We start from the raw sequence: 14,968 nt of genomic DNA on the forward strand, positions 1-14,968 counted from the left end.
CTCTTGGCATCGAACACGGTGTTGCTGGGGTTCAGAGCCACCTGGTTCTTGGCCGCGTCCCCGATCAGCCTCTCGGAGTCGGTGAACGCCACATAGCTGGGGGTGGTCCTGTTGCCCTGGTCGTTGGCGATGATTTCTACTTTCCCGTGCTGGAAAACCCCCACACAGGAGTAGGTGGTGCCCAGGTCGATGCCGATCGCCACACCTTTAGCTGCAGACATCTTGGTGATTTTGAATTTGTGTCCTAAAGAAGCAGAGACAAAAATTGGAAAGAAAATTTACAAAAACTATTTGTGCTTCTGCAAGGGCAAGTGTGGTCTAAAGAGTCATATCAATATTAAGCCTGGAGCAACTGGGTAGACTAATGAAATAAAATGATCAATGAATCAATAAAACCTTGCAGATCCCAAATGATATATTAATTTTCCTTGGTTTGTTATTTGTAGAAGTTTGGTCATGTGAATAAAAATATGTCTGTATTCCTGAAATTATAACTTATTTAAAATATGAAATGGTAATTGTTGCCCTTTTGTGTATTATTACGTTGGTAATTATTTTCTATAAAAAAAGTACTTGTAAATTAAGGAGGCCACTAATGCAGCCTTAATTTGACAGTTTTACAGACAGAGTTTGGTGGAGTTTCATCTTCTGTTAAAGGAAACTGTAGCTAAAACATTAAAACGTGTAACATTACTCACATAATTATTTATTCACCAATGTGTTAATTTATTATGTAAAATTCGCTGTTAAAACCAATAGCATATGTTCAGAAAAGAAAACCATACGTTACTGACAAATAATGCAGCCCAAATTTGACAGTTTTACAGACAGACTTTGGTGGAGTTTTCCCCTAAAATAAAACTGTATTTACATAATTATTTATTCACAAATGTATTAATTTATTACGTAGCTGCTTAAATACACAGTTTTTCTAAAGCAGTCTGGTTAAACGTTCGTTCTTTATGTGAAAACTCCCCGTAACGACGGTTATTTCTATAATTTGCGCATATTGATGAGGACATGTCAGTTAAAGGCAACCGTTATTAACTCATCACATAGCCGATATGTAAAATAAATTTAATTTAAACTCAAGCAGCGGACTTACCCTCGTTAACAGAGAATAATAGGAGGTTTCTGTCGCGCCGTCTGGCTCCTCTCTTTAGTTTTCCGGTAACTTCAACCGTCCCGTTATTTATACTTCTCCCGCTGCCTTCTGGTTGTTTCTCCAGCTTTCCAGTGACTTTGTCGTCCAATCAGAGAGCCCAGCGCTGGGTGCGGGGCGTGATGACGTACTCGGTTGCGTGTCCTCAGAAGTTTCTACAAGCTTCTGGTCTCACTGAGAAACTGCGGGAGCGAAGTCTGCGTTTTAAGAACAATAAAATTCACAGTGAATTCAGAAACCCCGAGTACAAACACAGCGAGCAAATATAGACAGGCTGGATAGAAAACACAACGTAACACATATGCGCGTAAATACGTGTAACACTATCATTAATCAACCCAAACAAATTAGCTTTTGAACACTAATGTCCCTGGTTTTAAAAGCACAGTCGGTGCTGAACTCGGCTGCCGATATTTTGAGAAGACATTAGTGATTAGTCCAAATTAGTAAAATGTGTTTCACAAGACTGTCCATTAATCAGACGACCAAAAAAGCCTAAAACACACCGTTTTCCAGGCTGAGTATTGGTGAACGGCTTTTTTCGTATGAAAAAACAAAAACACAGTGTAATGGCATTTTATCCAACACTGTATTCAACATACACATGTTTAATAACACCAGACAACATTTTGTACAGTAACATTTCCAAATGCTGATAAAGATAGTAAAGTAAGGTACTAAAAAGCTCCGTAAAAAGGTAAATAATGGTAAATTGAATAAGCTAACACATATGATTCTGTTAAATATACATATATAAGAGTTGCTTAATTTAACTTAATCTTCTGTAATTTATACGTTTTGACCTGCATTTTAACAATTTATGGTTGCATAGTAGGCCTATGTTTCAGATCGGCCTACAGACTATGTCTATGTATATTATCTTAGTGAAATATTGATATTCTCTGGTTTCAGATCACAAAAAACAACTTCGGATATCATCACTGCTTTTTTCATTTAAGGACTTGAAGATGTTACATAAAGGAAATGAAGCAGGATTCAAATCAGGATTTCTCTGTGTAGAAAGTGCAGCAAAACATGAGCTGTGGCCCCTGAGCTCGGCAGCTTGGTTTGTTTATAAGTAAAGTTATTTAATGCATGATGTAGGTCTAAGTATGAAAGCCTCTGAAATATTAATGGTATTAAAAACGGTTCATTGGCTGGTGTCTGCCACATGTGTCCTTCCTGCAGATCACCAGCAGATAACACCAAAGGAACACAATAAATAAATACTAGTTAATGCTTTTACTCACTGATATTGATTTATAAACACATACTTTTTGCTGATAATAATTTTTTTATATTATATTATACTGAGCTATATTTTTTATTTAATTTGGATCATTTGTTTGCATGTCTGTATTTATGTGTGTGTGCAGGCCAGATATATTTGAAAAGCACATGTAGGTCAGTGTTAAATGAACAACACTTTTATGGTTTAGCCATAAAATCCATTTGTATTAGTTCTTGTAAAGAACGTGGAAATCTCTGGTTTTGACAAGTTCTATATAAATTTAATGATCTTGTTTCCTCTCCAGCTGCTTTCCAGTAGAAATTTTCTTTATGACTGCAAGCCATATGAAGAACAGGACTTATGACCAGCAGAGAAAAATGCTCGTGGCTGTTGTTGTTATTAGGGTTCATTCTCCTTCACTCATTTAGCACTGGGACAAAAACTGTTTGTACATTTCTGACCCTCAAAGCAACATGTGATATGTCTGACAAAAATATTTGTTGTTCTGATTCTTAAGTCAAGTCAATTTATTTAGAAAGCACATTTAAAAACGACCAAAGTGCAGTACAAAGTTATGCAATTAAAATAACAACAATAAGAACAAAAATGTGTTTTAAGACGAGACTTGACGGTCTCAGCGTTTGGGGATGATCTAATGAAAAATGGAAGTTTATTCCGCAACCTTGGGGCCACTACCAAAAAAGCACAATCACCCACAGACGAGCCCGTGGAAAAGCTAAAGGAACCACGGGGGGATGATAAAGAAACCCCTTCACCCCTCCTTTCTCAACGCCTTCATTAGGCTTACAAATGTAATCGCTCCAAGACAACAACCATGCAGCAGGTTTCTCCAGTGCCGCAAAATGCAAATGCAAAATGCAAAATTCTACAAAATTGTAGAATGTAAGATGTAGTCATATATTGTAATTGAACAGCTGTAATAGTTTTTGTATTAAAGCAGTTTGAAATTAATTGAAAATTAAATTATTTCTATTAATTTAAACAGGTAAATAAAGGCAACTTATTAAGTAAGTAAGCGCAGGGGTTGAGCTAAAGGTGAAACACCAGGGATGCAGGCATTGTGCTGTGCTGCAACATATGTGAGGAACAGCCAAACTCAGAAAAGATCAAACACACAGCCACAAGACACGAGGTATTTTTACTGCATCAGTAAGGTCTGGCAGACTGGTCTGGTCTGGTCAGGCAGACATTTCAAGGCAGGCAAGGGTTTCCAGATAAGCTGTCCAGGCTCTTTAGAATAAACACAAAGAAACGGGCAACACTGAGGACTGTAGATGCAGCGAAGAAACTCACTGCAGCAGATGAAAGTCACAGCGTGCTTACTTCACTTCATAAATCTGGATGAGTCTGGTCAGAAGTGGCCTTCATGGAAAAAGTTTAATGGATTAAAAGTAGTGAGTACTGATCATGCTGAGAGATGGAAAGGATAAAAACTGCAGTACTGGACAGAACAAACCAGAATATTTCACATGAGTCAAGTATGAAACAGAGAATATGGCACATGTAAAGTTTTAAATGCAGGACTTTTACTTTGCACACGGTGGTATTACAGCTTTTACTTACAGTAAGTAAAAGATCTGAGTACTTCTTCCAGTGTTCACGTTCACCGGGGAAATATGAGGCTTTCAGGTGGTTTTCTTCCCTGATCAGTTTGTTGTCATGAGCTAATTACTAAACAGAATCAAACAGCAGTAACATGTTGATATAACCATTTAAAATATATAATATCATATGAACAGGGAAATAAATACAGGTTGTTTTTATTTATTATTTATTTAGTTAACTTGATCATACGGTGGTCATACCAGGCAGTGGTTTACTCAAGTACTGTATTTTCTACACGTCTACATCTCAGAGGGAGATATTTTACTTTTTTACTTCATTTATCTGACAGCTCACTCGCAAAACATATAAAGAGTTTAAAAAATATGATGTTTTGTTATAAATTAAAATACCCAAACATTTTATAGCTGGTACATAGATTGACATAAATTTTCAATGGAAACTTTTTTCATAATCATTTAAGTTATTTTACGTAAAAACATCTCTCTTTTTAATAGTCTTTTTAATAATTTGACCTCTAAATCAGCAAATTAAGCTTTCACATTAATGCATGAGTAATAATAATCCAATGATGTAATACTAGTATAACAGTCACAGGGGACATTATTATTTAGTACCTGATTATACTTTTACTTAAGTAATATTTTCAATGCAGTACTTTTACTTGTAACAAAGTATTTTTACAGAGTGGTATTGGTGCTTTTACTTACATGAATAATTCATCCACTACAGTCCTCAGGAAGGAATATCTGCCCGCCACACCTTCTGCCTTTTGCCTCGTTGGCTTCTTCACAAAGTCACAGGTATGCAAGAACAAATTGTGCAACACTAAAGCGCTTTCCTTGTTGTTTTAATGTCCAACAATATATAATAAAAATAGATTTAATGTGTCTTTAACCACATAAAAAGTGAGAACAGGCCTCTCCAGAGTGATCTAAATGAGCCAGGTGTCATTACAGGTAAATTACCTGTTTAAATGAATGTTAAAAGCAGGTTCGGCGGCATCAGTGCGACACTCGGGGCCACAGAAAAATGTTTGTTTGTGAAGAAGGGCGAGGCTGTGTGAGGTGTGTTAGTGTGTCAGTGTGTGAGGTGTGGCCTCAAACAGGAGCGTGACCGCATCTGCCCGACGCTCCTGGAGGCTTGTTTGGTTCCTGTTTCAGCTCCTACGTTGATCAGAAGACAAGAAGAATCGCACCATGGAGGTCAAGCTGTTCGTCTGTGGCGCCGTGTTCGTGGTTTTTGCGGCTACAGGTGAGTTCTGTTAAATACTGTCAGAGCAGAGAAGAGGCGTGGATCACCTGATGTGTTCACACTGAAAAGAACTAGATAAAGGAGATTCTGTTTCTGTGTACTTATATCTTAATAGCAAATTTCAGACACTTAAAGTCATGTGTCTGTGTATTTAAAGAGGTTTTCCTCTCTATATACGGCGATAACAGTTCACACAAGTGAGATAAAGTCAAAGGGAAGTTACCTGTAGAAACATGCCAAACTATTTGACTAAATATGAAAAGAAGAACCAGCAATTTGACTGTGTGTTGACACTGATGGCCTAAATTAACATATTTATCTCTGTCTATTCTACTGTAATAAAACAATCAGTTGAGTTTATTTAGTCAGTCACAACAGAACAAATTTAGAAAATGTTTTTTTTCACAGAAACACTGGAGAAACCGGTCGGGTGTGTTCTCAGAAACCTACACTTGCCAGTCGAAACCCTTTTAGTTTCATGAGCAGATAATCACTGCACATTCAAACATCTGACTGTTATTGTGTTTCTCTCATACAGGCAGCCATGCGCAGATAGACGGTGAGTTACATCCTCATTCTTTCTTTTATTCATTCACACTTAAATGTTTTAGCAAAGATAAGACACAGCTGATTGACTTGTACTCATATTTGCTTTTGTAATTTGAATTTCTTATTAATGGCCAGCCGGTAAATGTGTCATGTGATTTCTATGATTGAGTATTAGGCATAGGGGTCAAAAGTTTGGCAGAAGTTTTCTGAAAATTAGCTTGCAACAAGAAATGTTAAATAACAAATAAAAGTTATTTAACAAAGGTTTACTTGAAATGCAATGTAAATATAGAACAAACACTTCTGCCTTGTCCAAAAAAATTGGCTTAAAAACCAAGCTGCTGATTGCTGAATTATATTCGATAATATTTCTATATTCTGAATTGTCACCGGACCTTCATATAAATAAAGACATTTCCTCCATAAATTGGTGCCGAAAATGTCTCCAGAAAGCAGAAAATTAAGAGTTTTACGCTCAAAATCTTCTGGGGACGACCAAATAGCTGATTTCATCAATGAATGTTTCTTATAAATAGTATTGGAGTATCTTCTTGTCTTGTTCTCGTGACTCCAACATTGTGCCTTATCACATCTCGTGGACTACGTGTTTCATCACACCCCTAAAATGAGCCCTTAAATGTCCCCACCACTTTTCAACAGAAAGTGACACCCCTGGTCTCAGGGCCTCAATAAGAGGGCTGCATTTCGAGAAAACAGTTGAAATGTTACTTCAGCGTTATTTTCAACATTTCCAGTTAATTCTTGAATTAAGTGCAATTGAAGTTTCCCTTTGCTTCCAGCCTTCATGCTAAGCTAAGCTAATGTCCTCCGGGCTCTATTTCTATGAATCGGGACGTGGTTTGTCCCGTATTTCTGAGTTGTCTTTAATGCAGCATGCCATGCAAATCATCCCAGCTGCATTCCGTGAATACTTTTCTCCTTTTCTGCCCCTGATTGGGTAATACTCGCTGCCATTGCTGGTTTCATTAATAGCGTCAGGTTCAGGGTCAATCAGTGTCAGATAAGGGCGGGTCTCTTGGCAGGGAGTCAAGTTGAAACAATGCGTCCGCTCTGAAACAAAAGTAGATGCAAAAGCACCGACAACGACGAGAGTGGGAGAAATCTAATAGGCTACTGGATCAGTGTAATGATTTAATAAAACGTGCTAATTTTCTGATTGATCACGCTGGATTTCATACGCTGCCTATTTGTTAAGAAATACTGTGACAATGTAAATGAAGCACAGGCCTACATTAAGGTGTGATTTGTTTTCAAGGTTGAGGTTTACAGTCAGACACATCAGCATTAATTTGATAAGAGATCAGAGAGAGATATTTAATATATTATATTATAGATATTTATCCAAATATAGTGACTATGTGAAGAATACAAACAGCTACGTGCATCCTTCAGTACTATAGAATTAACAATATGTTGAATAAAAACTGAAAAAACAAATAAATAAACACATTTGTTGACCAATCATAAAAATGGTGTTGAATTAAATTAATAAATGTTTATAGATGGATTATTTATGTGTGGTTTCATTGTTTGGATGGTTTTACTGCAAACAATGACAAATATTTTAGTCAAAATCCGTGTTCACACCGCCCTTTCCAATTCCTCAAGTTCATTAGCAATTAGTAACAGCAACATTTAAGCATCTCAGCATCCGCTGGTTATGTGGAAAAGGTATTTTCCAGAATGACCAACAAAGTGACATCAAAAACAGGAGCTCTTAAAGAGAGAGATCGTCATCACTCTTAACTGTGAGCAGTCCTGTTGAATTTTTTTCTGTTTGAAAGACAAACAGCTACTCAGTGCTGCACGAGTCGTGTACCTCTGACTGGGAGACACTTATAAAAGGAAGCAGGCCTAACACGCTCCAATACTGCACACAAGGCTCAAAACTTCTTATCCACTGATGTTCATGATGTTCATGGAAAATCCTTTGCAAAAGTCTTTCCAATCGAATCGTATCGAAGCATTTGCTTTAGCCTGTTTAGTTAATAAGTTATGGACATGTTGATTTAATAAATCGGTCTCGCTGTCACACATTGTTGGCCTATAGGTTTATTATTGTCATAGCTGTGGATTCAGCTCTGACAGTATGACCGCTTAAAACATGTTTTAAGTTATGATATATACCACCACTGGCACACCATGGGGCCTTTTGCAGCTGGGCCCCCGAGGGGTCACTAATAAATCTTTGACGTGATTTCTCTCTACCTCGCACAAATAATTCTCTTTCTTATTTCTTGTCTTTAAACTTTTTAGACCAAAATAAGACGGTGTTTGATGGTGTCCCTCCTGCACGCCGATATCTATCAAATGTTGGTGCTGGACAGCGGAGCTTTGAGCTAAATGCTAACGTCAGCATGCTCACAATAACAATGCTAACATGCTGATGTTTGTTGTTCGCCACCTTAGTTTAGCAGTAAACACAGAGTACAGCTGAGGCTGACGGGAATGTCTGTAGTTCTGCAGGTATTTGGTCATAAACCAAAGTGTTGGACACATTAACGTGTTGACCTGAGGGTGGCGCTAGATGGAAAGTCAGAGGATCACCAAAGTTATTAGAGTTCATTTTGAGGGGAACATGAAGGGCTGAAACACATCTCATGACAAACCATCCTATAGTTGTTGAGACATCCAGACCAAAGAGCTGGACAGAGAGCCGAGCTCATGCTGGATTAAACAAATCCACACAGATGATGGCACCCAGAGAGAAACAATACTAACAAACCGGACCCGAAAACATGAATATACATGAACTCTGACTGTTTCCCTCCAGTTTGTGGCATTGCGCCGCTCAACACCAGGATCGTAGGAGGGGAGAACGCTGTTCCCGGGTCGTGGCCCTGGCAGGCCAGTCTGCACGGCGATTCAGGTCATTTCTGTGGAGGCTCCCTGATCAACGATCAGTGGGTCCTGACTGCTGCTCACTGTTTCCCCAGGTGAGCTCTGATCCTGTCACATGACTCAGCACTTCACCTGTATAAACATAGGGAGCTTGTATAGCAACAAAGAGAAAATGCAAAGAGGGTGCGGCAGGTAAACCACATTAAAACCACTCTGCATGTTTATCTTTACTTATAGCCAGACACCATTACAGCTGTTTCACATCAGTTCAGATCTTTATTTAAGCAGAATTTTTTAATTTTTTTTGCAGAATGGCAACATAAAAAAATAAGCACAACAAAATGATTACTTCTTTTTTTTTGCAAACTGCCAAAATAAGAACAGGGACCAGATAAAATACTAATCTCTGCGTATGGGATAAATAAAAACTTGTCTCTGACTGGAGGGAAGAATCTCAAATTTTTTGAAAATGAGGATTAGCTGTGATGGATTCAGCTTTCCGTGCAATTTGCAGCTAAAGATCCAGCCGCTGATCAAAAATCAGACTGTCAGAAAAATAATTGAGAGCCAATATGAAATTTAATGAGAGTTGTTATACCTCATAATTCAGATTTTGACCTCAGAATGGTGACTTCTGACTCAGTAAATCAAATCAACTTTTATTGACACATGCAATTACACACAAAAACAATAACACATGCGAAATTCATCCTGGGGACCAACGCCAGATGTAGACCAGTTCCTCAGTCAGTGGAACTGACTGGAGACATTAGGACATCAAGAGTTTAAAGAAACAAACAATTTTTTCACACTTGTCCTCTCAAAATCCTGAAATTAAACCCCAAAACTTTGTATTTCACATGGCTTTCATTCCCCCTCTTAATCCCTAAATTGGGCCTGATGAATCTTGGCTTATTACAAAGAAGAAGTTATTTGAATAGCAACATTTCCAAACAACTATTTCTTTCAGACGGTTGAAATTGAAAAAACTCACTTATTTATTATCACTTATTTATTCTCACTTATTCAAAGATAGTTTAGTCTTTTTCTAAAATCCATGCACAGACAGCACCAGCATCCATCACGTAATTAAACATGTTGTCTTTTCTGTTTCTCAGCATCCCGGCCAGTCTCATCGTTTACCTCGGCCGTGACACCCAAGACTTACCGAATTCAAACGAGGTGTCCCGGACCGTGACCCAGGTCATCACGCATCCCAACTATGATGTCCCCTCGCACAACAACGACATAGCCTTGCTGCGTCTGTCCTCACCTGTTACCTTCAATGACTACATCACACCCGTGTGTCTGGCAGCGGACGGCAGCGCCTTTGACGCCGGGACGACCTGCTGGGTCACCGGATGGGGATCCATTCGATCTGGCGGTGAGAATTTTAATTAAACACTTAAACAGGATTAGTCTGCGTCTGTGGCGTCCACACTGAAGTATACCCGGGGCTTAAGACTTATGTCTGTGTGTTTATACGCTCTGATAATGTTAATCCAACACATCTTTGTAGCAGCGTCCATGTTGATTCAACATTCTGACTTAAGAGCACATGAACACACACTGAAGTCGGAAGGACGACTTCAAAACTCGGGAAAATGGGACCAACCGAGGAGCACGTGAATGCACCGTGAGCCGCTGGTTGCAATTAGCAACCCTCACCACCAGATGCCACTGAAACTTAGACTCTGAACCTTTAAGTAACGGATCATGGCCGTCTGGACTGCCTTGCTTGGCGTGCTGCCACAAAGACCCTGCTGTAGATCAGAGGCAGAAAATGGACAGATGGATATTTTCTATTACAGCTGTTAATCTCTTGTACTGATGATTTAAACAGGACAGTTTCAGCTTGACAAACCTTAACACAGGGGACAAGAGGGAAGGACTGCTGGACCACAACAAGATCAGGCTGTGAGACAATCCAGGCAGACTCAACATTAATATCTCCTTTTCTTTTTCAGTTTCCCTTCCTTACCCCCAGAATCTGCAGGAGGTGAGTGTACCCATCGTGTCCAACAGTGATTGTAACGCTGCCTACGGTACAATCACAAGCAACATGATGTGTGCCGGTGTGGCCCAGGGAGGAAAGGACTCCTGCCAGGTGAGTCTGTCTGCAAAACACGTTTGAAGTTGCACTAATCAATAGATCTGTCGCTGGTTCCAGAAGAGTTTATCCTGCATCTGCATCAGTTTGTTATTCACATAAAATAAAAGTACTATAACCAACCTGTCTGATGTCTGCAGGGGGATTCAGGCGGCCCGCTGGTGACTAAAACCAGCTCAATCTGGGTCCAGGCTGGAGTGGTGAGTTTTGGAGAAGGCTGCGCCCAACCTAATTTCCCCGGAGTCTACGCCCGAGTGTCCCAGTATCAGTCCTGGATCAACAGCCATATCAGCACCAACCAGCCGGGCTTCGTCAGCTTCTCGGGTTCAGCCTCTGGAACCGTTCACCTGGTTTCCCTCTCGCTTCCTCTGCTGCTGTCCATCGTGCCGGCTCTCTTCTCCCTCTTTCTCCTTTCATAGAGTCAAAATCTCTGTCTCATATTTTTTTGCCTTTTGAGATTAATTTACCTTAAGACAAGCAACAAAATCTGCTCCTGGAGTCAAATATTTCCACCTGTTTCCAGCTCGGCTTCTTGTGCTGAAGGAGTTTTTACAGAAAAGAGTCGATAGAGGAGAAGAAAAACTGGTGTAATGACACCTGATTTAAAAAAACAAGGGCTACAACAAGCAAATGTTTTCATTACCGATTAATCTGCTGATTATTTTCTCCAGTGATTGATTCATCATTCTGTCTCTTTCCCTGTTCTGTCTACAACTTACTGGATGTTTTGCACAAAAGAATATAGAAGTTTATATAACGTTAAAACTTGGTTTTGTATTTTCTCAGTAATTGATTTATTTATTCAGTCATTTTATAACTTCACACAACCTGATGTACTCAAAAAACATTTGGACCAGCAGCATAAAACCCAAACATGTTCAGTAAATCGTTGCATCAGAGAAGCTGGAACCAGACAACCGTTTGTTTAACGACTAAAATCAATTATCAAAACACTGTAAAACTTAAATGAATAGTCGGGCTTTTATTTGCTTCAGTCACTGAACTCACACTACATTTAGGAAAGGCGTCTACAGGAGTTTTTATACATCAGCGAGACTCCTACAAAAACCAGATCACACCCGGCCAGTAACAGGGACAGGCGTTTTTGTTCAGTTATCAATTAATTTTCTATTGATAAACTAATCGATGTCCAGTCGTTGATGTTCTAATAACTGTGCTGGAAACATGTGAAATAATTTGAGCTCAGCTGCAGAATTTTCACATCGGTGGAAACTTTAAACTTTTTGGTGACGACAACCTTCAACAATGAAATTATGATTTTATGGAGCCTGGAGTCAATCAGAGCTTTTCAGTGTTTAATTATAATCAGTTAATAAACTCACCCATAAGCTTTTAATCAAACTCAATACTGACTTTAAATCATGCTATAAACTCAAAGATCCAATAAAAGATCATTAGGTTGACCAGTTAATGACTCTATTTCCTTGTTTTGTATTTATTGTTGAATTAATGTTGTGTTAATGTTGTTATTTTAAAATTTTATTTTAAAAGGCTTTTAAATTTAACTAATTTACCAATATGCAATCTCACATTTTTTCTCATTTGTTTTCTTTCTTTAACATTTAGTTTCTATTGTTTTGATTTAAGATTAATGTGTGGAGTAATGAAACAAGTTAACTGTAAGGTGGAATGTGTTTGTCTGACACATCAGCAACTGTAATAACGAAGTTAAAGTTTTTAAATGCAATTTTCATCCTATTGTAAAATGTGATAAATTCATAATTTAAACACAGATTTATGGATAATTCATTATTTTACTTTGAGTTTTACAATGCATCCTTTAATCTGGTCAATTTAACAAGAGCTCTTTTTAAAAGTGGTGAATTTATTAACCCTGGTTACCATATAACACTAAAATTTCATAATTACTCCAGACTCGCAATAAAATCAATAAACCGAACAGATTTTGGCCTGAAACTGATCAAATGTAAAAACAATTAAAAGTCTTTCTGATGTTTTTTACCTGGAAAAATATAAAACATTTGAACTGACGGTGAATTTTAGAAGTTTATGAAGTTGCTGAGTTACTGTAACTGCTGATGTCTTGTTGTTTTGCACTGAACACTTGCGACTGTGATTTACTTTATAAGCAGAGGATACATGAAGTACACATTTTCATCATTTTACATTAAAATATAACACTAACACACACACACACACACACACACACACACACACACACACACACACCCACACACACACACACACACACACACACACCTCAAACAGTGTCAGAGGTTGGGATTTAATGCAGGGTTGTGTAACTGGATTACCTTTTACAGGTGTTTCTGTTTGTTTGGTATCTTATTGTAAGTAAAGCTTTTTGAAATATATTTTAAGACATTTTGTTTGTCCGTCTTTTTCATTGTCATATGTTAAATAAATACTTTTTGTCTAACCAATATGAGTCATGATGCTGAGATATGTGTGAAGGAAAGGGATGGGAGCTGTGGCTCAGGAGTTAGGGCGGGTTGCCGGCCGGTCGGTCGGCGGTTCAATCCCTGCTTCCTCCAGATTGCATGTCAAAGTGTCCTTGGTAAGATACCCAGATAACCCTGAAATGCCCCTGGTTGCTGTTCCACCAGTTTATGAAGGGGTGGTTATGCAGTGTTTCCCACAGAATGTGTTTTTTGTATTAAAACCTTTTTTATACTGTGTTCTTAGTTCCCATGGATCTTGAACGCAGCACACGTTTATATTAAAATGTTGTTTTCTGATTGGATGTCTGACAGGAAGCGGGAAGGCCGTTCGTGCTTTGAGTTATTCTGGTTCGGCTCTGGATTAAATGTAATTCGGCTGTTTTAAACACACGTACACGGTTTGTCCTGTTTTGTTTTATCGTCCTGAAGGCAGCGAGGCTCCAGGGTACGTCATCACGCCCCGCACCCGCGCTGAGCTCTCTGATTGGACGACAAAGTCACTGGAAAGCTGGAGAAGCAGCCAGAAGGCAGCGGGAGAAGTATAAATAACGGGACGGTTGAAGTTACCGGGAAACTAAAGAGAGGAGCCAGACGGCGCGACAGAAACCTCCTATTATTCTCTGTGAACGAGGGTAAGTCCGCTGCTTGAGTTTAAATTTAATTTATTTTACATATCGGCTATGTGATGAGTTAATAACGGTTGCCTTTAACTGACATGTCCTCATCAATATGCGCAAATTATAGAAATAACCGTCGTTACGGGGAGTTTTCACATAAAGAACGAACGTTTAACCAGACTGCTTTATAAAAACTGTGTATTTAAGCCTGGCGTCTTCTACAGCGCTATGGTTTTTAAGCTTTTGTTTTTAACAGCTACGTGATAAATGAATACATTTGTGAATAAATAATTATGTAAATACAGTTTTATTTTAGGGAAAAACTCCACCAAAGTCTGTCTGTAAAACTGTCAAATTTGGGCTGCATTATTTGTCAGTAACGTATGGTTTTCTTTTCTGAACATATGCTATTGGTTTTAACAGCGAATTTTACATAATAAATTAACACATTGGTGAATAAAGAATTATGTGAGTAATGTTACACTTAACAGAAGATGAAACTCCACCAAAGTCTGTCTGTAAAACTGTCAAATTAAGGCTGCTTTAGTGGTCTCCTTAATTTACAGCCCTCTCAAACTAAAGTACTTTTTTTTATAGAAAATAATTACCAACGTAATAATACACAAAAGGGCAACAATTACCATTTCATATTTTAAATAATAAGTTATAATTTCAGGAATACAGACATATTTTTATTCACATGACCAAACTTCTACAAATAACAAACCAAGGAAAATTAATATATCATTTGGGATCTGCAAGGTTTTATTGATTCATTGATCATTTTATTTCATTAGTCTACCCAGTTGCTCCAGGCTTAATATTGATATGACTCTTTAGACCACACTTGCCCTTGCAGAAGCACAAATAGTTTTTGTAAATTTTCTTTCCAATTTTTGTCTCTGCTTCTTTAGGACACAAATTCAAAATCACCAAGATGTCTGCAGCTAAAGGTGTGGCGATCGGCATCGACCTGGGCACCACCTACTCCTGTGTGGGGGTTTTCCAGCACGGGAAAGTAGAAATCATCGCCAACGACCAGGGCAACAGGACCACCCCCAGCTATGTGGCGTTCACCGACTCCGAGAGGCTGATCGGGGACGCGGCCAAGAACCAGGTGGCTCTGAACCCCAGCAACACCGTGTTCGATGCCAAGAG

At 38.6% G+C, this 14,968-nt stretch overlaps 1 protein-coding gene across 1 annotated transcript; it reads left to right on the forward strand.

The window, feature by feature from the left end:
- Positions 1-5,176: 5,176 nt before the first annotated feature.
- On the forward strand, positions 5,177-12,171 carry LOC123967433 (prostasin-like). Its single transcript, XM_046043528.1, has 6 exons — positions 5,177-5,231; positions 5,770-5,790; positions 8,575-8,737; positions 9,761-10,026; positions 10,610-10,749; positions 10,893-12,171. The coding sequence occupies exons 1-6, from the start codon at positions 5,177-5,179 to the stop codon at positions 11,169-11,171; spliced, it is 924 nt and encodes a 307-aa protein (XP_045899484.1). The 3' UTR covers positions 11,172-12,171.
- The last annotated feature ends 2,797 nt before the right edge of the window (positions 12,172-14,968 follow it).

This window comes from Micropterus dolomieu, linkage group LG02 (genome assembly GCF_021292245.1).
Source record: "Micropterus dolomieu isolate WLL.071019.BEF.003 ecotype Adirondacks linkage group LG02, ASM2129224v1, whole genome shotgun sequence".
NCBI classification, from domain to species: domain Eukaryota; kingdom Metazoa; phylum Chordata; class Actinopteri; order Centrarchiformes; family Centrarchidae; genus Micropterus; species Micropterus dolomieu.

Bases quoted from the DNA above. Each gene is read 5' to 3' on its own strand.
- LOC123967433 (XM_046043528.1), top strand. From the start codon at position 5,177: ATGGAGGTCAAGCTGTTCGTCTGTGGCGCCGTGTTCGTGGTTTTTGCG. The intron at 10,027-10,609 runs GTGAGAATTTTA...TTTCTTTTTCAG, and splicing joins GGGATCCATTCGATCTGGCG to TTTCCCTTCCTTACCCCCAG. The intron at 10,750-10,892 runs GTGAGTCTGTCT...TGATGTCTGCAG, and splicing joins GAGGAAAGGACTCCTGCCAG to GGGGATTCAGGCGGCCCGCT.